General features: G+C 39.1%; 1 protein-coding gene across 1 annotated transcript; it reads right to left on the bottom strand.

The window, feature by feature from the left end:
- Positions 1-19462: 19462 nt before the first annotated feature.
- LOC113508249 lies at positions 19463-22063 on the bottom strand. The gene has a single exon (XM_026891204.1). The coding sequence runs from the start codon at positions 21054-21056 to the stop codon at positions 20244-20246; it is 813 nt and encodes a 270-aa protein (XP_026747005.1). The 5' UTR covers positions 21057-22063; the 3' UTR covers positions 19463-20243.
- Between the last annotated feature and the right edge of the window lie 4892 nt (positions 22064-26955).

The following is a 26955-nucleotide window of genomic DNA, read 5'->3' as shown; positions in this document are numbered from 1 at the left end:
TTTACAGAATAATGATCACTAACTCTAAGCTTATTTAGTTAAGAAACATATCTTACTCACAGGCCGTTTTACAACACTATTCTTACATTTAATAGATACAACTCGAGTAAGATTATCTGGATCAACATGTTTCTGAATTACTCCTTCCCTAATATCCATTTACTAGGTGGGATATTATCATCTTTTAAAACGACTATGTCATCGATTACTGGCTCAAGTTGCTTTGTATTCCATTTGTATATTTTATTAAGATGAACTAAGTATTCTTTATACCATCTTTTCCAAAACTCGTTGACCATTTTTTGTACTAGATTAGTGCAACGTTCAAGATTAGCGATATTTTCACAAGGTGTATAACTCTCATCCGATAGATTTAATAAAGGTTCGCCAACCAGGAAGTGCCCGGGTGTCAGAGGGAGAGGGTCGTTGGGGTTATCACTTAAAACCGAAATAGGTCGTGAGTTTAAACAACATTCAATCTGTGCTAACACCGTAGAAAGTTCCTCGTAAGTGAGTGTGCTGTTACCCATTACCTTTGTGAGATGTGTCTTAGTACTGCGTACCCCAGCCTACCACAAACCCCCAAAATTAGGCGCATGTGGAGGAATAAAGTGCCATGTAGTGCGCTTTAAAGTTAACAACTCTGTTATCTCACTAGGAAAAGAGGACTTGGCCTTATCAAACATCTCTTTAAGCTGCTTGTCTGCTCCTACAAAATTAGTGCCGTTATCACTGTAGAGATCTTGACAGTGACCTCGTCTGGCTGTGAAACGTCTGAAAGCAGCTATAAACCCTTTAGTGGTCAGATCTGTGACTGCCTCCAGGTGTATAGCGCGGGTTACCATACAAATGAACAGACAAATATAACCTTTGCAGGATTTAACTTCTCTGCCTTCCTCGACTATTCTAATATAAACTGTTGCAGCGTATCCTGCCTGCGAAGCATCTGCGAAGACGTGCAGCTCGATTGTAGATGTGTTGGAACATTGTAACCACCTCGGTATGGAAACACTTTTAATGTGAGCTAGATTATCTCTGAACTGGAGCCATTCTGATGTCAGCCTTTCGCTTATGGTGTCGTCCCATCCTAGTCCCATTTTCCATAACTTCTGTATCATAAATTTTGCTATGACAACAACAGGAGCTATCCAGCCCAGAGGATCATAATATATAATTTATCAACATCAGAAAGAACACGTCGTTTAGTAATCGGCTCCTTTGTTTCTGGTAAGTTGAGGGAATACACAAAATTGTCTGTCTCTCGATTCCAATTAACTCCTAGGACTTTAACTAAACTATTCACTTTAAGGGGCAGCTCATGATCATCTCTTTTATTTATACCCATATATTTGAGTACGTTTTCATTATTACTGCTCCACTTTTGTAACTCGAATCCTCCCAAGTTCAGTAGTTTGTTCATGTCCTTGTAAATACTAATAGCTTCATCTTCCGTCTCGCTTCCTGTCAATAAATCGTCCATATAAAAATCAGTTTTTGTTATTTTACTTGCAGCTGGAAATTTTGTTTTCCTCATCATCTGCTAATCTCTGTAATGTTTTCACAGCAAGATACGATGCGCATGCGGTACCAAAAGTCAATCTCACTAGTTTATATTGTTTAACTTGCTCACTCGTCGTTGGTCTCCATAGTAACCTTTGATAATCTGTATCTTCTTCTGCTACTCGCACCATTCTATACATTTTTATAATATCTGCCGTCATACAGATTCTATGTGTCCTCCATCTCATCAGTATGTGACGTAAATCTTGCTGCAGCTTAGGACCCACAAGCATATTGTCGTTCAAAGAAACATGGTTAGTACCATAACACGAAGCATCAAGACTACTCCGAAGTTTTGTTGTATCCTTATCTTCTCTTATAACGCAATGGTGAGGTAAATACACTGCTTTAGAATTATTGATATCCTTAGGCTCCACTTCAATCATGTGATTTAAATCAATGTGTTCTTCCAAAACCTTGCTGTATTCTTCATGATATTTACTATTTTTAGCGAATTTCTTCTTTAGTAACTCAAACCTTTTTGCAGCTATTTCCTTCAATCCATTAGGTTGACCTTCTGGGTAATGGTCCTTGAATGGTAATCTTACCACATATCTTCCTTCCTTGTCTCTGGTCGTTGTAGCTTCGTAATACTCTTCACATCTTTCTTCTTCCTTTGACAATCTTTTCTGTATGATATTTGGCTCGTTCTCTAGCTCCCAAAATAACTTAAGCATTTCATCTTCTTTCAGCTGAACATGCAAACTCGAAAAATTCTTCAGTGCTGAATTGCAATCTCGTGACATCCTTCCTGATAAAACCCAACCTAGCATTGTGTTTTGTGCTAAAAGATTACTTAAAGGATGTTTGATAACGCCGTCTATCAAGACGTCGCTGTACACCTCGGCTCCAAGGAGAATGTCTATTCTCCCTGGTGTTGCAAATCCTGGGTCAGCTAGCTCTAAATCTTTCAAGTCTGACCACTCAGGAATACCTAGATTAGTGGTGGGTAGTATTGTTGTTAGTGAACGCAATACATATGCCTCCACACTCACCGACGCATTGGGATTGTGACATGATTTAACGCACAGTATAACTTTATGTTTGATTTTTGTTTGTCTCTCTCCCACACCTGACACCCAACCACTTACTGATTTACGATTAAGATTCAACAATTGTACTGTTGCCTCCGTAACAAACGAAGCTTGTGACACTTGGTCTAACAAAGCTCTCACAACGTATTTGCAACCATTCCTACTATTTACTAAAACATTAGCAGTAGCTAATAGGACACTGTTTGATTGTATATGTTCACTAGAAAAGTTGGTTACAATTTGCTCATCATTAGATACATAATTAGACGTACCTGTAGGTTTGTCGTTCGCTATACCTGAACTTAAAGTTTCACCTTGCTTTGGTTTCTCGATGTATTGTTCTCTCTCGAAATGCAGAAGAGTATGATGACGCCGTCCACATTTTCTGCAACACGACGACTGTCGACACTTGCTCACGGAGTGTGAAGGCGCCAAGCAATTGAAGCATAGTTTCTTCGTCTGCACAAATTCTTGCCGTTCTTTTAGTGCTTTTTCTCCAAATTTCTTACAAGAATAGATGTAATGTTCACCATCACACAAGGCACATTTTGCTTCGGGCCCTTTTCCGTCGCTGCTGCTGGTAACATTTGAATGGAAAACCTTAGGTTTCGCTACTGGTTTGGGTTGCACTGTTTTAATTTTAGTACTCTCTATCATATCTAAAGCTCTGAACCTCGCTTCTAGAAATGCTTGCAATTCCGACCAACAGGGTATGTCGTTATTACAGGTTATACTAATTTGTTGTTCCCACAATTTTATTGTTTCAGCATCCAACTTCGACACAACTAAATAGTTAATTACCATATCCCAGGTATCAGTCTGCACACCCATGTTTTTCAAAGCTTTCAAACAAGTTGAAGTTGTGTCTACTAGTTGTTTGATTAAAGTAGCCGATTCCAATTGCACAGGTTTCTGCGTAAACAAAGTCTTCAAAATTGCGTTGCTGTTAAATCTCGTATTATTGTAACGTTTTATTAATTGATTCCAAGCTTCATCATCGTTTGTATCCGTTATAGAAAAGTTTCGTAATAGTATCTCAGGTTCTCCAGATAAATTGCTTTTTAGGTAATGCAGCTTCTGTACTCGTGACAGATGTCCATTGTCATGGATTAGAGTACGGAACAGGTCGTAAACGGTTGCCACTCCTCGTACTTCCCGGTGAATGTAGGTATCCGTATATTTGGCAACCTTATTCCGCGATTCTTGAACTCTAGTACGTCGACGTCGCTTGCTGTGGAGGATTGAGATAAGGCGGGATGAAATTTTGATTCTTCCAAAAACGGCTGAAGGGCTTCTCTTAAAGTTGATGTATATTTCTTCAAATTGCTCGTAAATGTTTTTCTCAAAATAAGCATCTTCTCTGTCTGCATCAGTAGTTTTCATAATAATACACTTGTGACCCTCCTTGAATTCATTCCTCAATTCTTCTAACAGGTCCAGTCTTGTTTGTAAATAAGGACGTTTTATTCTGTCTTTCGGTGACTTCTTATAATTCTTTTCGCTGTTTTCCAAGTTTTCCAGAAACTCATTCTGGTAGATAATTAAATCCTCCATTGTTATATGTGTTTCGCAATGTTTAATCGCAAACTATCACCATAAGCACGACAATTTCACTGTAGTTTTATAAGTTCGTAACACTGAATAAAGTCTATGTATTTCTTTTCACTAATAAGTCTTTAAACCACTTCTCAGAAAAATATCCATATCACTCTGGGATGTTACTGTTATAACGCACGGCGATCGCTCGCACTTGGGTCGGCCGATCACTTGAATCCGGTTCGATATTGGACCATATGTTTAGAGCAATATGGATGTGTTTTGGTTTAAACGGGTATTTAGAAAAAATAGACGTGTGTCTCTCGCGAACGTTTAATTTCAACTAACTAGCTTGACAATAAGTGGACTGTAAGTTTTAATATAGTTATAGCTAGTTATAGATACACTCCTCTAGGATCATGGGTACTTACTAACTTAAACAATCCTTATGCATGTAGTACAGCTTGCCAAAAAAGTCGTGAAACGGTACTAAAATATTTGATCACTGGCAACACTCTTTTTATCAAATGTCAACCATGTCAAGTTAGTATGTGTTGTGTCATGTTATAGATCCTCGTGATCGTTTTTCATGTTGTTTTATGCGTAATTGATTTATTTTGGTGATTTAGTGACAAATTGTGTGCAAAATAAATAGGTCTGTCATCCGTAGCTCCGCCAGAAAGATTATTTATAAAGTTTATAAGAGATGTTTAGCAGAATCCGAAGCCGGACAGTATTTATCCGATCTCAACGATGTTTATAAAAGAACTGCCGAAATGACTGGTAAATATGTTTTAATTAAAGTTATCAGATATCATTTGTGTTTTTTAACTTGCGAAATGTAGAATATACCTTGCAAATAATAATTATTTACATCTATATATTAATACGTGATGCCAAAACTTTGTACCCCTTTTTACAAAAATTGCGCGGACGCAGGAGCATAAAATTTGGCACACTTATAGTTTATGTGCAGGAGAAGTGCAGAACGCTAATATTTTTCAATAATAATGCTTCTAAGGTACATTAAATCAATAAATAAAACATTACCCACACAACCATGCATTTCACACACACATGTTTCTTTTGTTTTTAATTTTGTCCGTAGACATAGAAACATTACACACACTACCATGCATTTCACACACACATGTTTCTTTTATGTTTCATTTTGTCCATAGACATAGAGTACTGACATTGACATATCAAAAATATATATATTTGCCTATACATACTCTGTGGTCAAACGGTTTCTTTTGATTTTCATTTTATGCATAGGCGTAGAGTACTCAAAAAAAGTTTTATTTGCCTCATTTAATATAAAAAATATTTTAATAATAATGCATAAAAAATACATTAAATAGTTAATAAAACATTATACTAACCAGCATGCATTTGACACACGCATACATACTCTGTGGAGTCTGTGGTCAAATAGTTCTTTTGTCTATTATTGACATGTTTAAACTTTTAAAGTTTGAAAGTTTTTCAAACTTTAAAAGTTTACGAATACTACGTGAAATACTGAGCGCTTATACAAATTTATATGAGTTGTGTATGTGAGTTGTGTCGTCTTTTAAGGACTTCTGTCTTCTGTAGCAGCAATCTGCAATACCTAACAACATTCAGGTACAATTTTTTTTGCTATAGTTTACGATTTCAGTAATTGCATATACTTTAGGATAAATAAGTGATTTTGTGTACGAATTATCAGAATTAACAAATCATCATACAGGTAAAAACTTTTTCTCTTCTTGATTTCAGTAATTTGATGAAAGAACTTTAATTATGCCTCGACATAGAACATTAACGAACCGGAGTGAGAGACAAATAAGAAGGAATATTTCTCTAAGAGGAAGGAATAATTCCCCATCAGTAGTATTAGATAGTAATATAATTTTGAGAGATGCATTTAAATGTGCTCTCAATGTCATTCCAAATGTGTTTTTAAGTTATGATTGTGGATTAATGAATTTAGAGTGCAGGTTTTGCAATGCGAAACATTTTGAATCTGAAGTGACTATAGGCGACCGAACTGCATTCACTTCATGTTGTCACAAGGGTAAAGCAATATTACCACCCTTAAGTCAAAATGAATATTTTAAATCATTATATGATGGACTTACTTCAAATGAACCTTCAATTAAAAGTAAATCAAAAAATTATTTTGAAAATATTAGGAAATACAATTCATGTTTTGCTATGGTTAGGTCCGAAGCAAAAGTTGCTGAGGCAGTTACAAGTGGAGTGTATCATTTCAAAATACATGATGTTTTTTATCACAGATCAGGCCCAATGACTGCCTTATATGGTCGCTCACCATGTTATGCACAATTATATTTTTATGATGTTGACACTGCCATTAATTATAGATTACAAGAACGTTTATTATTTGTTATTAACCAAACATGTAACAACAACATAATGCGTGAAATTTCACTGGAATTGGAACGCAGTAATCCTTTTGTGCGGTCATTCATTGCAATGAAAGATCATTGTCAGAGAGTCGAAAATCAAAACAAAGAAATTTGTATGCTCATTAAAGTAAATCATGATTTAGATCTACGCCGATTTAATGATGCAGTTCAAACTGATGTACCAGTAATATTTAGTACAGTTGATGGTGAGCCACCTTTTGAACGAAATATGATTTGTTTTTCAAAAGTTAATGGTATAATTAAGAATATCTGTTTTGGACTCATCATTAGACCCTTTAGCATACCCACTGCTTTTTCCCAACGGTGATACTGGGATATATGTCAATATTGCTCATAATACACCAACTACATCTAATTCAAGAGCACCCAGAAATAAATTAACCATGCTTCAGTATACAGCCTATCGACTTGCAATTAGGTTTTCAGAGAAGTTTTAAATCATTAACAAAATTATTGCAATATGCGATAAAAAATGCTCTAAATGGATAGTATTTTTAACGCATGATTTTTTGTTTTGCATCCTCTTATAGCATGTTTTGTTTTAGTAAACATATTTTCTTTTAATTTCATATAATTTGTTCAAAAAAGAAATTGGCAAATAACAGTCTTGGTCAAATCTGTGGTTATAGTAGTTTAGTTTTCGACAGTAGAACCTTAATAATGTTTGAATATTATATTTTAATAATGAATATTAAGTCACTTACAATTTAAATTTATTATATGGTCGAATTTCGACCACTGGGCGACCACTAGTTATAATAAATGTCTTCGAATTTGAGGTTATGTTATTGATATTGCATCTGTAGAGTAGCGCGCTGGAACAAGATTGATACTTTTATGATGATATCATACAAAATGTAGACGGTATAAACCCTTTTATAAACTTCGACTTTTTTTTAGGTAAATCTGTCAGTACTATAAGTAGAATCGCATTGGAAGGACAACGAATTAAAGGTGTTTTTTCCACACCAGGAAAGCATAAAGCGGGACGGCCTAGAAAAGACTTGGACGACTTTGATTTGTGTGCGATCAGACAAAAAATTTAATTCTTTTACACTGTGAAAAAGATCGTAAGTTTTTTTAAAGCAATTTCGTTTTTTTTAGTTCATAGCAAGTTCCCTGAGACTTTTTATCTTTTTAGGCGCCAACTCTACGAAACCTGTTACCTGTGGTTAGAGAAGACCTCCAATTTAGCAGAAGCCGTGAACACTTACGAAAAGTTTTAATAAACTGGGCTTTTAGTACAGAAAATGGCAAACCGACAGACAAGCTCTGATGGAAAAGCCAAATATTGCAGCAAAGCGCGAGGTTTATCTGGAAAAGATTATCGAAAATAGAAATTTACCAAATGACCTGAGAAAGGATATAATTTATCTAGACGAGAGCTATGTCCATACATCCTACAAATTAAAGAAATGCTGGCAATCCATTGACATACATGGAATAAAAGAAAATGTGTCCAAAGGCAAGAGGTGACTAGTTGTTCATACCATGATTTTGATTAATATACTATATTGTTTTCTTTTTAGGTATATACTTATACATGCAGGGAGCGAAAATGGATTCGTACTAAATGCTCTTTAAATATTTAGTGGGAAAAATAAAAATGAAGACTACCACTCCGAAATGAATAAAAATAATTTCACAAAATGGGTTACAGAAAAATTAATACTAAATGTTCCTAAACCTTCTATTAACGTAATGGATAACGCCCCCTACCATTCAGTAGTTCGCAATAAAGCTCCCACTTCTGCATCAAAAGTCAGTGAAATAAAGCTGTGGTTGTCAGAGAACAACATACCATTTTCTGATACAACAAGAAAGCCAAATTTGTTGATGCTTGTCAAGCGACACAAACCGGAGCCCGTCTATGAAATAGATGATATTTTAAATAGACATGGTCACACAGTTGTAAGGCTCCCACCTTACCATTGTGACCTTAACCCAATTGAACTAGTGTGGGGCATTGCAAAACAAAAAATTGCATCGCACAATGTCGGATCTGTTGACATCAAGGTATTTTTTTTACAGCAATTAAAAAAAAAATTAAAAAATTGTTTACATTATTTAATGTCATTTATTTTTATTTCAATAGGCAGTAGCTGAACAAGCGTTTCAGAGTATATCTACTGATGACTGGAGAAATTCATGCTAACACATCATGAAAATAGAGAGAGAATATTACGAACGGGGGCGAACTCTGTATTGATATTGAAAGAATTATCATAAACCTTCAAGATGAAAGCAACAGTACTGAATCAAGTGAAGATAGCCAGCAGACTGTTGAAGAAGACTCGCCCCAAAATTCTGATGAAGACTGTTCTGGCGTGGAATACTTAGATGAAAGCCTTTTTGATTCTGATTAACATAAAATATGCAATTGGATTAATTAAACTTTTACACATTACATTCAGTTAGTTTTATTGATGAAGGCATGAAAAATGCCTACGTTTTTAATTGATTATCATTACTCCTATGCTAAGATTTTCTCCTGTATCGTTGATGCAGTTACAGACATAATATTTATGTAGATCCACCCAGAACGCAACAAATACTTGTCGATCACACATATATTATAATCTCACTACATAATATATACACAGAAGATATTCTAATGAACACTATATTTCATAAAACATCTTCATATATTTTAATTTTCAATTAATGTATCAAAACCGTTATCGTCGTACTATATAGGGTGGCTACATGCACGATAGTGGCGCCGCTATTATTTTCACGACTTTTTTGCCAAGCTGTACATAAGATTTATAATCACTTATTTATTTAAACATCATTCGTACTCAATTATAACTTCGCCTTTACTTTCCATTTAGGAGGATATATTATACGGCGGCGCCACACTGTCGGTGAAAACTGAGACGAAATTTTTTAAAGGTAATCGTATGTACTTGCATACAAATGATATAAATAATTCTAGAGACCAACTACAAATGGTTATTTCATATTAACATTGAAATTGACTTTTATAAATTGAACTCGGAAATATTTTATTGACAAAACGTAAAAAAAAATATTTTATGCAAATAAAACGTTGTTAAACAGGACGTGGTTCCTAAAAATTGTATCGTTTTGAAGCCTGTTATAGTTTATTTAGTATACGTAGGAACATAAAGTGAAAATTTTATATACCTAAATAATATTTAAATTATCTGTATAGTTTAATATGGAGATATAGTGTTTGTGTTTAGATTTATAGCACTTATATATTTTAAGTTCATATTTTAGTGCCAATAGTATTGAATATAATGTATTCATACGTTGTCTGTTAAATAGGTGCTCAAGCACCGCATAATTGTTCAGTAATAATAAAAATAAAGCCCTCATCCTCTTCTACTATCTCTTCACTTTCCTCTCTTCCCCTTTTTTCAGGGGTCTTTTCACTTATAATTGTATCAACTTCAATTCGTTTATGTATTTCTACATTTACTTGTTGCTCGCTCCTCCCAACGTCCTCTTTCATACTCTCACTCCTACTGGAGTCGCAAAACTCCAAATTCTCCCCTTCGTTATTCATCGCAGAAAAACATTTAATAAATTATAACTGTAGGTAGATGTAAAAAAAATCTGTAGCTACAAATGCGGGACTCGATAACTGCGCGTGCGCTCACGATCGCGTCTCGCGCGTAACTGTGGAACAAACATGTAGAACAAAAACTCAACAAAATGGGGCCTCTCACCCAAGATTACCCTATGGTTGTACACAGCCGTAATCAGGCCAATCATCACATATGGAGCGGTTGTATGGTGGCCCAGAACCAAACTAAGTAACGCCATTGATAAACTACAAAGCTTCCAGAGACTAGCATGCTGTGCTGTCACGGGATGCATGAGAACAACACCAACAGCGGCTCTGGAGGTGCTGCTTGGACTGCCGCCGCTAGACCTCTTCATACAACAAGAGGCAGCGGTAGCTGCTACAAGACTAAAACACTCGGGACTGTGGCGCGCACAATCTAGAGGCCATGGTGACATATGGCACAAAAGCCTTGAGTCCATACCAAAGCTGAATGCACCATGTGACCGAATACCTAGAATGTATGTCTTCAACAAAGCATACACAATACAAACGACAGAAAACAAATAAGACTCCTCGGGAATACACGGAGTACGCGTTTACACAGACGACTTGAAAACGGACTAAAGCGCAGGCGCAGGAGTATTCTCAATGGACCTGAATATCAACATATCAATACCTCTGGGTGCAGACAACTCGATCTTCCAATGCGAGTGTGTAGCCATCATCCAGGCGGCCAGAGCTATAGAAAGGAGAGGGGTCCAGGACCAAGCCATCTGGATTCCCTCCGATAGCATGGCGGTTCTTAAGGCACTGGACAACTACATTATCACGTCGTCGCTGCTACAAGAGTGCCACCAAGCTCTCGAGCGCATTGCTGTGGGCAACGTGGTGACTCTGCAATGGATAAAAGGCCACAGCGGATCTCTAGGAAACGACGCTGCTGATCAGCTGGCGAGGAGGGGATCGGACACGCGGATCTTTGGCCCCCGGCCATATTTGCGTGTCCCCTTTGGCCAGTGCAGGTCATGGTTAAGGCGACAGACTACTAACAACCACAACGACCGCTGGACTACGGTGAACGGCTGCAGACAGTCAAGGGAGGCGGTCCCTATCCGCTCACCGAGACTGTCTCGCAGCCTGATTGGGCTAAAACGTGTCGACTTACGAATAGTGATGGGCTCGCTGACCGGGCACATTCCACTTAATAAACAACTTTTCACCATCAATGTTACAGATAGTCCACTATGTAGAGGCTGTCTTCAACATGAAGAATCAGCGGCACACGTGCTCCTGGAGTGCACGGGGGTCGCGGAATTCCGGGCAGGGATCCTCGGTTCATCGAGCTCCGTCACAGAAGCCTGGGAACGTCCCAGGAGACTTCTGCGCTTCTGGAGGGAGTTGGGATGACTGGACTGACAGCCTCCCAAAGCCACCTGACGCACAATGGGCCGACTTGGAGCCTTTTTTTTTTTTTTAGGCGGGGGAATCCTCATGGACACCCGCCCCCCGGGGGGGAGGACGGGTAGTGTCAGACTCTTACTGACTAAACCTACCGCCGGGTGACGTCAGCCGCGTTTGATGCCGGCACGTGGTGTTACATGATATCACAACACTGTGCCGGCCGCGGGGATCCGCCGGCCGTTGGGTAGGGCCGGCGGCTCGCTTTCGCGTTGTTTGTCGAGGCCGACGTGTAAAGAGCGTCGGCCTCCTCGCCTCGTAATGGGGTCGCACCCGTCACACCGAAATGCGACCCCCCGTCGCGGGTCTGTTTTGACGGGCGATATGCACCCCCGTGCCTATCGCCCAGACCCTAGCTAGGGCGGCAAGTTGTGCTCGTGCAGCACGTCGCCGCCCCATACGACGTCGGCGTATGGCGGGCGCGCTGGGATCTTCCTCCCGTGCGCGCTCCGCTGCCTCCTTCGCTGACATGACTGTCTCTGCGAAGGAGGCCAATGCATTCCACGCTGCGCGACTGCTGATCGATGCAGCCACAACAGCCGGCAGCGCGGACAATATATTGCCAAGCGCCGCCAGCAAAGCGTGGCTCGGCAAAAGCCGGACATACGGCCAGAGTTTGGAGTGCGGTGTCACGCAGACTAGGAGCCTACGTGCGGAAAAAGGAGCCCATCACCAGCCAGCCAGACTATGAGATTTAGTTAAACATAGAAATTAGAGACTTAGTTATAATTGAATCAGTGCTTTTGGTATCATAATCAGGATTAGTCATCTCAATACTTGATCTTGCATGAATGTTTGTACTAGGCTTAGCCATACAAGTACTAATGATTTTAACACAACAAGATGAATCATTTCTGCGTTTATTATTACAGAAACATTTATATAGTTTACTAGCTGTTGCCCGCAACTTCATCGGCGTGGTTAGAAGGTATTAGTAAGGAATTTTAATAATCGGATTAGTTTTTTTAGAGTCACGCCACTTCTGCCAGTAGTAGTAAGATATTTCATTACTGCTCTGCTCTTATTAATCCTATTAATGTTCTATTTAACAATGAAATATTTCTTCATACCGCTCAGTAGTTTCTAGTTCTTGTAACCTCCACCCGTTTATTCCCACCTAAAAAAAAACGGGTGTGTACCTTTGAAAAGTTTATAATTATTACAAAAAAAAACAGCCGGAGGCACACGCAGATTTGTGGGTCGTGGATTACAAATTTGCCTGTAGTCACCTCTGCAGGGATAGGTACCCCCCTGTAGTTGTGACGAGATTCCGCCGCTGGCCGGAGATGGAAGAAGGCCGTGGTTTAGTGCGGAGCTGCACGGTGACTTCACCGGTGATGGAGATGGCGCGAACGTGCGACTGGTGTTGCCGGAAGCAGGCTCCTCAGGTGACCTCGGTTCGTAGGTAGGCCCGAACGCGAGGATGCTGCTGGCTCCTTAAAGCCGGATGGAAAAACCTGGAAATCACCGTTCGAGCTAATCAGAACTCAGAACTCGGCCTAATAAGTTCCGTGCTGGAGGACCACCGTCGACAACGAGGAAGCGATACCTATCTAAATGTAGTAGTATTGACGTGGCGGTACTAACCAGAACGAAGTGTACACATAAGGCAGTTTAACAGGAAAACATACAAACATAAAATTACGGTTATGGCCGTTAAAAAACTTAAAATTTGAATAGAAAAATATTATCTCACTTGCAGGCAGAATGAAATAATTTTATTTGAAATTACTGAGGCTTTACTTAAATATTGTTTGCTCATTAGCTTGGTGAATTAAACAACATAAAGCGAGTAACAAACGAGCGACAAAGCAAGACAAAGGTACAGTGGCACGCAGAACGTAATAAGCTGCAAATACGAGTAAAAAGAAACATATGACAAACAAAACTACATGGTCAAGATAGGTGAATTGTGTGCTATTCAAAACTTACCCTAATTCGGGATATTCACACAAATATTAAGTACAAGTACTAAACTTTAACACTATCAACTTATTTCCTTTTTTTGATAAATTTGAATTTAACGGCCGTGTCTGCTAGGACGCTTGACAGGACGGAAAGTGGTCAGAGGTGACACACTCGCATCAGCCTAGGAGCGACTGGCCAAATGCCCTCCCCGCGGCACCGCGCTCGCGCCCCGCCGCATCTACCTCAATCGAAATCATTCTTGGTTCGTTCGGTTCATTCGGCGTGTTCCAAAACACGCGTAAACAAAGAACAATGCATTCATTTTGATGTTTTATTTTATTTTTATTAATTAAGTTTTGTTCACCTGTAATTGATTTTTATTTTAATATTATTATTATTTTTACTACATTTCCTAAATTTATATATTAGTTTGAATTTAAGACTGTAAAATATACCGCTACTAAATATAATATAAATAATGATGTATGTAGGTAGTTCAATTTATAATTTGTAGAAACAAAGCATGATTATTCATGTAACGTTCCGTTACATTCTTGGTTTACGCAAATATGACCACGGGTCTGAATTTCGTCTGAAGCTAATGTGGCTCCCTATTCGCCTCCGAAGGAATGCACACATTATTTCATTACTTTATAAATCATTTCCAGTTCTTTAATGACACATATTTACGATGCCTGAGGTCATCGGAAAATTTGCTACTTAGGATGCAACCTCACTCCAAAGGATTCTTCGACAGGTTTTTCACTGTGCAAGGTTTGCGCTTGTGGAACAAACTTCCTACACTGTAGTGTATGTAAATTATATGAGAAGCTCTGTCGTCTCATGCGTACACGCCGCGCGCTATGGTGCGGTGGGGGATAGCGGGGCTTACCCTCCCCCCCCCACACACACTTGGTTGGGAACAAGGAAGCGGGACGGACGCGCGTGCGGCGAGTTAGGCAGTGAGCCGATAATTCAAGTTAAGTGCACGAACAGTACATTTTGGCGACGAGTATTGTAAGTACTGTTGAAATGAAACTACTTTTACGGATTTTATCGCGGTTTAATTTTAGATTTTAGTTCCCGACGTTTTGACACCTTTGCAGGTATCTGGTTGCTCGTTCTACCTTCATATTTTAATTAATTATTTATGGTCCGACCTACGCAGTATGAGCTCACTGTGTCGTGATGTCTTGCAGCGCTGCTCTTAGCCTTGAGTTTTTGTATTATTGGGTCCCAAGTAGGTGATATCTTCCAGCCATCTTCTCTATTGAAATTAGGGTGTTTTTTAATCTCAATAGCCTCGCGAAACATCCTAGGTAGGAATTTGGATTCTTTAGCGAGGATCTGTGGTTGGTCAAATCTAATATAATGGCTGGAACCTTCAGCTTGTTCGGCGACTGCAGACTTCGTTGAGCGGCGGTGTTTCACGTCAGCTATGTGTTCTTTAACGCGGGTCCCTATGCTTCGTTTGGTTTGACCGATGTAAGAGAGGCCGCAGTCACAATCTAGTTTGTATACTCCTGCATCTTGTAGAGGTATGTGACACTTGACGGATGGTAAGGACTAGCTAATCTTCTTGGGCGGCTTGAAGTATGTTTTAATTGAAGCTCGCTTCAGGATGTAACCAATCTTATCAGTGACTCCTCTGACGTATGGTAGTACAGCAGGCAAACGATCAACAGTGGCTGGCTTCACTCGGTTTCTGTGACGGGGCCGTGGAACTTGGAGCTTGTTGTCTCGCAGTACTTGCTTGACGTGTTGAAGCTCAGCGGCAAGGTGTCTGTCATCACAGAGTCCGTGTGCTCTCTAAAACAAAGATTTTCCCACGGTAGCTAACTGTTTAGGGTGGTGGTGAGATTCACCGTTTAAGTACCTATCTGTACGTCGGGAACTAAAATCTAAAATTAAACCGCGATAAAATCCGTAAAAGTAGTTTCATTTCAATGTCTAATATTCGCGTAAACCTAAGAAACCACTTTGTAAGTACTGTGTTTTTTTGTTGGAAATTGTCAACGTTTATTTTTCTAGTAAGGAAAGGTTACACTACCAAAGAAATACTAAAGAAAAATACCTAATATTACTGTGCAAGTTAATAAATACGCGAAGGAGGACATAAGTTATATTATTATTGATATACGTTGATGATAACGCATTGCTGGTCATTTTTGTTCATATAAACTTTATGAGTATCTTATAGTTTAAACATTTTTATTCTATCATATGATTAGATTATGTTAAAACGTAAAAAGAATTTGTCACTTAACTATATAAACAATACCTTTATACGGCTACATTTTGTAGCATGATATAAACATTATTCGAATCACTTTTTAACAAATATAGTGCTACATGTAAACAAACACAAACAAAAAGTCGTCGTGTTTAATGAAAGAAGAAAGAAAGAAAGAAAGAAAAGAAAGAAAATATATTTATTTGTGCTAAAAAAGTGACGCATACACACAAAAACAAATAAATTAAAATAGAAAATAAAAGGGGGAAAATATGCGTCATATTAACACAAAACGGCCGATGCTCAGCATAATGCTGAGACCCTACACAAGTCAGAGCCCCAGCGCTGATTTTCAGCACCAGCCGATGCTGACGTATAACGGCTATAGCCGGCTAACGGTGACATCACTAATTAATAAAAATAAGAAAAAGCTGGAATATAATTATATACACACTAATTATAAAATTAAAATGTTTGTAGCGTAAAAAAAATAAATAAATAAACAGTGGTGACATTCTAAATCCAAAATATTTACTAAATTATCAATTATTTTTTTTTTATCTGTACCACTTATCTGTCATAACATGAGTTGTCATGCCAAATTTAATTTATGGTCTGGTGATGCAAACAAATGAGTAAGATGGCGGCGCTTGTTATTATAAATTATTGTGTAATGTGGATTAGCGATTATTATACCTTAAAAAAGCTTTGATAGTGTATGTGTTTATGTGGTGCGTTATTGGGTGGATTTGTTTTAAGTGGATATATGTATAAGGCAGTGTGGGATCGATGTAGGACCGAACAAGTGCATATGTTGGTGACTGTAAATAAAGTGGTAAGTTTAAAGTTATAAATTAAATCCTAAGGCATAATACACAATCTGATATTCAATGAATTAAATATATAAACATAAAGCGCTTAAATTCAATTAAAACTACACCCTAACAAATTAAAATATTGGTACTGACAATAACAATAACAATTTCATAATAATATTCAATTAGTGCAAGGAAGTATTACATACAAGGAAATATTACATTTAATTTTATATTCAATTTAAAGAAGTAAATAAATAATAGTAAATAGCAGTTGCAGAACGATGTGGCAACAGAGGAAGAGTCATGATACAGACAGCAGCAGTTCCAATGCCCAGCAGAGAGGTTGAGAACAACCAGCGCCACGGGAGATCTCCAAACCATTACCAGTATGCCATGACCCAGAGGTAGATAACAAACAGCATTGTTAAAGATGATGTGTAATTTGCTGTGATAGTAGTATGTTTTTAAGTCGACATTTGAATGATTGTTTTGTTTTCAGCATCGCAATGGTGGTGGGAGATCATTCCAACAGCGCGTGGCTGCGAACTTAAAACACCCTCTGAATGCTGTAGTTCTGTGCATTGGTACCAGCAACGGGCACACCATGGAGCGAAGACCATGCTTTGAGTTAACATCTTTCCAGGTTAACTTTTTAAAAAGATATTCTGGGTTTTGTAACCGAACTGTGCCAAACAGCAAATTGGCTAAATGAAGCTTCCTTCTGGCGGCCATCTTGAGTAATTTAAGTTCATTAATATATGGAGTAACATGACTTCTACGAGGAATATTAACGCAAAAACGAACACAGGCATTTTGAATACGTTGGATGACACGCTCCGTTTTGATAGAAGGCATGGTCCATACACTGTATCGCAGTAGTTTAATTTGGATAGAATAAGACCATCAACAAGCTGTTTGCGCAATGGGACTGTCAGATATTTCCGTATTCTATATAAGACCTTCAACCTATAAAAACAATTCTGGAGAACATTGGTAACATGGTCCTCAAATCGTAGCTCTGGATCCATGACTAACCCCAGATTGCATGTTTGCTCCACTCTCTCAATTTTCTCTCCCATGATTACTATTTCAATATTGGCTGCCACTATTGCTCGTACTTGTTTCCTAGAACCCAGAACCATAAATTTGGATTTAAGGGGGTTAAGAACCAAAGAGTTCGCCTCTGACCATTCAACCACCCTGTACAGATCGTCATTAATTTTTTGCACCGCCGAAGATGCTTCATCAGCCTTGAGCGATAGGTACAGTTGAATATCGTCGGCGTACATATGGTAACGACAGTTAAAAAATGATTTAGTGATGTCCGCACTATATAAGATGAACAACAGGGGCCCGAGAATCGATCCCTGAGGCACGCCCCTAGACACATGGAGAGGGGGGGATGCCAAGGTTGACCCGTTATCCCTGTGCAGCTCTACAAGTTGTGATCGACCAGAAAGATAGCTTTTAAACCACTCCACAGTGTCACTATCAAAGCCATAAAAAGATAACTTAGACAGCAGAAGAGTGGTATTAATTGCATCAAAAGCGCGGGAAAAGTCTAGCAAAACCAGAATTGTACCCTCCCCTCTATCGCGTGCCTCTAGTATATTACCCACCACGTCGGCCAGAGCCGTCGCAGTACCCCTACCCTGTCTGAACCCCGATTGCAGGTCAGGAAGAATGTTATTGGCCTCAAGATATTCGACAACCTGAGAGTAGACTACTCGCTCCAAGATCTTAGATAGGCAGGGCAGAATACTGATTGGTCTTAGATCCTTAGTATTAATTGGGTTATTGGTTTTAGGTATAGGCCGCACGATAGCACAACGCCAGAGTTCAGGGAAAGTATGCGTGCTTATGGACCGGTTAATAATGTCTGTGATCACTTGCAAAGTGGTTGGTAGTGTGAGGCATAACATTTCGAGGCTAATGCCATCGATACCCTGTGCATTCGATTTTAGACTTTTAATTATTTTGAGGACTGCTTCGGCCTTGGTCGCTGTGAGTGTAAAGGAAGTGTCACTAAACCTGTGTGATTGAAAATAAGACAGCTGTGAGTCGCTGTGTTGACAATTACCCGGCACATCTAGAAACGCTGCATTGATTTCGTCAGGTTTGTCAAAATGTCCTGGTAGCAATCTTTGTTTGTGGTCTGGCAACACATCTGTTTTTAAATTGCGCCATAGAAGCTTTGGGTCCTTGATGTTGTCATTAATGCTCTTAGCAAAGTATGCTTTCTTCTCACTAGCCAATGCCGTAATTGCTTGATGTTTTAAATCAAGGTAATATTTTTTATGTTCTGGCAATTTCGATTTGTGAAACCTATCCCTAGCCTCGTCTCTTAGTTTAGAAATAAGCCTGATATTGTCAGTTATCCACGGAGTGGGACGGGTTTTAAAAGTCTTCGTTTTGATGGGAGCGTGGAGGTCAAACAGATGGATCATTGCAGAGTTAAATGTTTGCACCATGGCGTTGACATCCATCATGTCACTAATACGCGACCAAGGAATGGAATTTAGATCCCTATGAAAGTAGTCTTCTAGTATATCTCGAAGCGGACGAAAAACTACATGAATTGGTTTAGGCTTCGGTTTTTTAAAAACTGTCTCACAAGTAATGAACGCGTGATGGCTGAGCTCCCTAATGCAATTCACTTGGACGTTTCGAATCGCTGCATCAGTGCAGACTAAGTCAATAAGCGAGCTACTGTTACCTACGAAGTGTGTGGGTGTTTGGACTAGTTGTGTTAAATTAAGGTACCTAAAAAAATCCACAAGCTCGTTTGTTTTCTTGCTGTTGCCATCTAACATATTAACATTAAAATCCCCCATAAGTATTAAATTATCATAGGGAGCCAACCCAGCAATGCTAGAAGTTAATCCCTCCAGGAAAGACCCCAAGTCCAACCAGGGCGGACGATAGGCAGTGCCAATAAGTATTTTATTCCTGTTCACGTTGAGAGATAACCAGAGCTGTTCTACATTGGGTTGTACAGGATGTGCTCTGACACGCGCTTTAATTCCATCCTTAATATAAAATGCGACCCCCCCCGCCACGCCCCCCACGCACAGATGTAGGTCGCGGAATATGCTTGAGCTTGTACCCAGGCACACTAGGCGCGCGGTCCTCTTCACCCTTACGCAACCAAGTCTCGTTGATGGCCATTAAATCCACTGAGTAATTGGCCATTGCTATCAAAAATCCATGGTTAGTTCCTAGAGAGCCTGCATTCAGTAGACCTAACTTAACACATTTACTTGGAGTCATTTGTGCTGTATATAGTATAGTAAATATTTGTGGAGTATGTTTATTGTCATATGCCGTGTATATAATTGATTGTGTAAATGTACTGTGAATATAATATAATAGAGTAGTAGTAATTGGCTTATTTGTATATAGTAAAGTAAATATTTGTGTAGTATGTGTAATGTTTTATGCCGTGTATATAATTGTTTGTGTAAAAATGTACTGTGATTGTAATATAGTAAAGTAGTGATAGTTGGCTTGTTTGTATATATTTTTTGTGCAATATCAAGGAAGGAAAAAGTTATGATGGAAAGTTTATACAGTGTATTATTATGTAGAAGTAGTAAGCAAAATAGTGTCAGTTGAGTGTTACCAGACGCCCTAAACAAACTGTTGTCAGAACGCATATTTTCCGATTTAGCAATACAAAATGCAGACTTAAAAAATAACAAATATAAAAGTAATGAGATATCACATTGTTTCATTAATAGGTCCGAATATCCTCGAAATGTCCTCGTCAGTGCGGATTCTCTGCGTGGTATCACCTGGACTCTTCCTAGCAAGGATGCGGCCCCGCTTGGTCCACACAAATCTCCAGCTGAAGAGGCTAGCTGCATCTCGCGCCTTCCGAAACAACCTGCGATTTGTTTTGGTGAGGCGCTCATTTAGGAAGAAGCGCTGGGGCGGACCGGGCAAATCCAAGTCGGCCGTCGTCGCTCCACGGCGCACGCGCGCGCTCGCCAGCAGCTGGTCGCGCAGGTCGCGGCGCGCCAGGCGCACAACAATGGGGCGCGGCCGAGCTTCTGTTGGACCCGCAGAGTTGGTAGCGTTGAGCTGTTTCCCGCCGACCCGTTCCGCGCTAACAATATCGCGTTCATCCAAACTCACCCCCAACTTGAGTCCTATGATCGCGGCGATGTGTGTTGGGTTGTCAGCCGCTGCCTCCGGTATGTTAGAAATCTCGAGATCATTCGCTAAAAGCTCCTGATCCCTGTCATTTAACTCCCGCCGTAACTCATCCACGATCCCGTCGGACGATGAGCCACCCGAAGAAGCCTTCTGCTCTAACGCGCTGATTCTGGCTTCTAGGCCATCAATGCGCGCGTTACAGTTGCGCATAGAGGTTTTTATCTCCATCATTTCAACCTCCATATCCTTGCGAAACTCCTGGATTTCCGCACGCATCGCCCTCAGTTCCTCGAAGAGAAGGCTCATGTTGGAGCCAGCAATTAGGGACATCTCCCGTGCCGTGATGTCGTCGACAGAAACCTTATCTAATGGCATAGAAGGAGTAGGAGATGGCGATTGTTGCTCGTTGAAAATAGGAGCAAGATCGGAGCGGCTGGACGTGGTGTTGGGCGTGCTAGTCTCCTCACTGGTTTGCCCTACAGGGCTTACAGTAAGTGGACTTCCCGCAGCACCTCTTACAGGGGTTTCAGTCCTGTTGTCCCTGGCTAGGTGTTTTTTGCATTCTGGGCAGCGTCAGCTTGCGGTAACAACTGCTTTGGGAGCAACGCCCACGCAAACTCGGTGATATTGCGCATGGCATTTACCGCACTTAGCGCTCTCTAGCGTCGATGTAAAGCGACCGCAACCTCCACACTTGACACCTGGCATAATGGTAAGCAGAGGTAAAAATTTATGTGTTTCAGCGTTGGGTCGCTAGATGGCGCGGCTGACTCGATATCAGACTTTGACAGATAACGTCGAGAATATCCCTCCGCTGTCACCAATGTGTCATAAGTCAATGTGGGCCTGTCAACTGATGATTGCGAGAATATCAGTAGGAGCACAAACAAGCGTTAATAGTTCATTCACTTTATGAAAAATTGAGGGTAACCAGTAATTACGCTGAGTCACTGAGAGTACTATTTTGTTTAATTGTATTACTTAGACACTGCTATTGTTAATATATTCAATGTAAGTCACTGTATTTCTCACTACGAACACAATAAAATATTTTTTCCGGCAGATACTGGTGTTTACGAATTATTTATAACTAAAAGTACAACAGTAGATCTTCACCGATATAGACGTCAAACGTCAGTCCTAAAACTGTGAAAAACTGTGTAAAAAATGCATGTATATCAATAATTAGCATACAGTTAATTAGGATATTATGAATCTGTATTTATTCTACCTACCCACTATCCTATCGGGTTCAAGACCCGATTATTTTTTTGTTGATTTCTGGTTATCATAACAATTAGTAGTTATTATTTGAAGTATGTTTTTATTGTACCTACCCACTTGTCTATCGGTTTCGAGTACCGATTAAATATCTGTCGACTACTGGTCGTTAACATCTTTTATTATTGCATTATGTTATCATTGTAGGTATTTATTATTTTGAAATGAATATGTTTTTATCGTAAGTAATTAGTTAAATACAGTGTCAGATACCGTCGCTTAAAATTGAAAAGATGATTGTTTCATTCTAGAACAAAACGGTTGATTGTATATTGTGTTTGATTGTATATTACATATTTTAAGCGATAAGGTGTTGATTAATGGGCTGACTTATTTCACTAATTACGGTACCATTGTGTACGGAGGGAAGTAAGTCGGAACGGATGATGCCCGTTCGCGACTAGAAGTGATATTGTAGTGTCCTATACTCAATAAATGTTGTTGTCTCGTACACACGGGTAGTGGGGAGAGTTGTCAGTTACGTGCGAGCGGTGAGCGTGCGCGCACGTCCTCCTGATACTGGTGTGTGACCGAGCCAATAGGTAATATTAGTGACGCAGGGAGCACTACAAGTGGCGACGAGGACAAAAGTAAGTGGAATAATTCCATTATTTCATTTCACGTTCGATATTGGTCATTTAAAATAATAAAATAAAATGGGAGGTAGGATGATGTATGGTTGCGATAATTATTGGTAAGAAAAGATGAGATTGTGTTATTGATACTTGTTGTTATAAATTGTTCATGCAAAAGCATAACCTACACTTCCCGACCCTAGATCTCGTTCACATATTAATTCATACCGACTATTTCCACAAATAAAATAACATTAAGTAGATAATTGGAAATAATTTTATGTTTTGGATGTTTGTAGCTATTTACACGAAATTAATAAGTGATTTTGTAGCTTTGCCCCTTCAAAATACGATAATGCAATGCTGGCTCACGGTCAAATTAATAAAATCACACATTTAGGTTTCCGCGCTGACGTTTTGTCATCAACGGGTTATCGGAACCTAGGGTCTTGGAATACTAGGGCTATAGTCAGCATGTTGATGGTCCGGACCGGATAATTTGGCACCTGAGAATGATATTAGTATTTAATCTTTGTGGTAAAAAAAAATAAAAAAAAATTGTAAACATTATGATTACGAATTAGAGGTTATTATTTCATTGGTGTTATATACTAATTAAGAGTATTATGAATGTAATTACCTTGTTCGATATCATATTTTTTGTTAATAATAATACATTAAGTATTCCGCAACTTCATAGCCGAAATCATTCTTTATTCATTAAGTTACCTATATCTTGTCAGAAGTTAGGTGTCATTAATTAAAAAGAATGTTACTCCATTATTTGATGTTTTAGTACTGGTTTCGGTATGTGGAGACAAAGCGTGTGAATCATACGTGTATGTGAAGGCAGTATGAGCCAACATGAAATTGTGAATCATACGTGTGTGCGATGGCAGTATGAGCCAACATGAAATTGTGAATCATACGTATGTGTGATGGCAGTATGAGCCAACATGAAATTGTGAATCATACGTGTGTGTGATGGCAGTATGAGCCAACATGGAATTGTGAATCATACGTGTATGTGATGGCAGTATGAGCCAACATGAAATTGTGAATCATACGTGTGTGTGATGGCAGTATGAGCCAACAGGAAATTGTGAATCATACGTGTGTGTGATGGCAGAATGAGCCAACATGAAATTGTGAATCATACGTGTGTGTTATGGCAGTATGAGCCAACATGAAATTGTGAATCATACGTGTGTGTGATGGCAGTATGAGCCAACATGAAATTGTGAATCATACCTGTGTGTGATGGCAGTATGAGCCAACATGAAATTGTGAATCATACGTGTGTGTTATGGCAGTATGAGCCATCATAAAATTGTGAATCATACGTGTGTGTGATGGCAGTATGAGCCAACATGAAATTGTGAATCATACGTGTGTGTTATGGCAGTATGAGCCAACATGAAATTGTGAGTCATACGTGTGTGTTATGGCAGTATGAGCCAACATGAAATTGTGAATCATACGTGTGTGTGATGGCAGTATGAGCCAACATGAAATTGTGAATCATACGTGTGTGTGATGGCAGAATGAGCCAACATGAAATTGTGAATCATACGTGTGTGTGATGGCAGTATGAGCCAACATGAAATTGTGAATCATACGTGTGTGTGATGGCAGTATGAGCCAACATGAAATTGTAATTATTACCTGTGTGTGATGGCAGAATGAGCCAACATGAAATTGTGAATCATACGTGTGTGTGATGGCAGTATGAGCCAACATGAAATTGTGAATCATACGTGTGTGTGATGGCAGTATGAGCCAACATGAAATTGTGAATCATACGTGTGTGTGATGGCAGTATGAGCCAACATGAAATTGTGAATCATACGTGTGTGTGATGGCAGAATGAGCCAACATGAAATTGTGAATCATACGTGTGTGTGATGGCAGTATGAGCCAACATGAAATTGTGAATCATACGTGTGTGTGATGGCAGTATGAGCCAACATGAAATTGTGAATAATACCTGTGTGTGATGGCAGAATGAGCCAACATGAAATTGTGAATCATACGTGTGTGTGATGGCAGTATGAGCCAACATGAAATTGTGAATCATACCTGTGAGTGATTGGCATAAAATCATGAGCCGTACTAGTTGTATGTGACTAAATTGTGAAGTATTAGTATATGGTGAGCCTGACCATAAGGTCCATTGGTTCTAGGTTGCCCCAAACCTACTCTACAAAATGGCGAATATCCTTCTGACCCCAGAAAAGCTCGACCTTGAGGGTGACAATGCGGTAGTAGCCTTACGTTGGGAACGGTGGAAAAGGTCTCTGAATATTTATTTAGATGCAGCAGGATAAGTGGAGATTTAAAAAAGAGAGCAACCTTATTGGTTTTAGGAGGATAGAATATAAGAAATAATTTACAATATACCAGGAGCATACGTTGTTGGACCAGAAGAGAACACTGACGTTTACAAAACTGCAATTCAGAAACTTGATGTCTACTTCCTGCCTAACAAAACAAAATATTTGAGAGACATGTGTTTCGTCAGATAAAACAAGGAAGGAGAGAAATTCGAAAAAAATGTAATTAGACTTAGACAGCGAGCAGGAAAATGAGTTTACGAGCCAGATGAACATTTGATAGAGCAAGTAGTCGGAAAATGTTCTTCAGCAGAATTACGGAAAAAAAATACTTACCTTAGGAAATGATGTCACACTAGACAAAATTATAAAAGAAGCTTATACGCTGGAGATTGTAGGACATCAACTGTAAGAATATGAAAAAAAAATACAACAGACGAGATGAACGCAGTGAAAAGAACTACTAGTAAGTTTACAGACAGAAAATACAGGGATGAAAGACAAACATCTGGACAAAATACCGAAAGTAGACAAGGAACAAGAGGATGTAGCAGGTGTGAACAAGGAACATACGCGGACAAATCAGACTTGTCCAGTGAAAAGGAAAAAATGCAACTCGTGTAACAAAACAGGTCATTTTAGTTCTATGTGTTAGTCTTTACCAAAAAAAAAAAAACGGAAAATTGAAGATAACGAAGAGTCTTATAATAGTAAAAGCCAAAGAAAGCGAAGTAAGAATGAAGTGAATATAGTAGAAACGGAAGAACCGGGCGAGAAATCAAAAGAAGGTGAAGGGAGTTATTACATCTTCAACTTAAATGATGATGCAGTAATAGAATGCGAGATGGGAAGAGTCAAATTGGATGTACTTATAGACTCTGGGTGTAATTTAAATGTAGTTACAGATAAAACCTGGAATAGCTTGAAGAAAGAACGAATGAAAATTCGTAATGAAGCCAAAGGAACAAAAAAGACACTATACGCATATGGAAGCAAAGTCCCACTGGATGTTACAGGAACATTTGACACTGCTATACGGGTTAACAAAAGAACAGAGCCAGCCACAGTTTACGTTATCAATAATAGTTCAAGGGATTTACTGGATGTTCAGGTCGAGATACCAGTCAATAAGGAATGCCAACACACACAGCCTTACCGAAGAATACCGATCCCGATTGAAGGAAAAGTTGAAGACAAAATAAAAGAATTGTTAGAAGGCGATATTAAGAGAGAACTACCCTCTACCTTGTATGGTATGGACACCCTATTAACAAAAATAAGAAAAGCCAAATGGTTTTCTAGATTAGATATAAAAAACGCGTTCCACCAAGTGAAAATTCATCCGAACTCCAGAGATCTCACCACGTTATTACGGCCAAAGGGTTAAGTAGATACAAGCGATTGATGTTTGGAATTACAGGCGCGCCAGAGTTATTCCAAGAAATAATGAAGAGCTGCAAAGCTTTTTAGGGCTTGTGAACTATATTAATAAATGGTTGCCTAACCTAACGACAAGAACAGAACCATTAAGGAAGTTGCTGAGACAAAAGACAGGAAAGAAGCAAAGTATAGCAATTGGGGAAAAGAACTAAAAGTACTGCGTACTCCGAGAACTAAAGTGAACTAAAAGTGGCGCTATCGACCGTGGAAACATTAGGATACTACGATGTTGCTGACGAGACTGAAGTTATTGCTGATGCAAGCCCAGTAGGGTTAGGAGCCGTAATTATTCAGAGACATAGACAAGGACCAAGGAATCTTACGTTAACTGAACTGGAAAGTAAGTACAGTCTCGGGTCAAGTCTCGGGTCTGGGTGTTTGTGGTAACCTTCGTTGTATCTGAATTCCATAACACAAGTGCTATAGCAACTTACTTTGGGTTCAGAACAATGTATGTGATGTTGTCCGCATTTATTATTATTTATATTTATAATATATTCTTATTCGGAAAGGAGTTCAATCTCAGCACAGACCATAAACCCCTTGAATTCTTGTTTGAGAAGAGGTCAAAACCATGTGCGTGTGTAGAGCGATGGGTCCTGAGACTCCAGGCGTATAGGTAAAAAATAATATACAGACCAGGGA

The sequence above is a fragment of the Trichoplusia ni genome, unplaced genomic scaffold (genome assembly GCF_003590095.1).
Source record: "Trichoplusia ni isolate ovarian cell line Hi5 unplaced genomic scaffold, tn1 tig00004238, whole genome shotgun sequence".
Taxonomy (NCBI): Eukaryota; Metazoa; Arthropoda; class Insecta; order Lepidoptera; family Noctuidae; genus Trichoplusia; species Trichoplusia ni.
The sequence above is the reverse complement of the archived record's forward strand: the minus strand, read 5'-3'. Positions and strand labels throughout refer to the sequence as shown.

Coding starts and splice junctions, on each gene's coding strand:
- LOC113508249 (XM_026891204.1), bottom strand. CDS start 21,056: ATGCCATTAGATAAGGTTTCTGTCGACGACATCACGGCACGGGAGATG.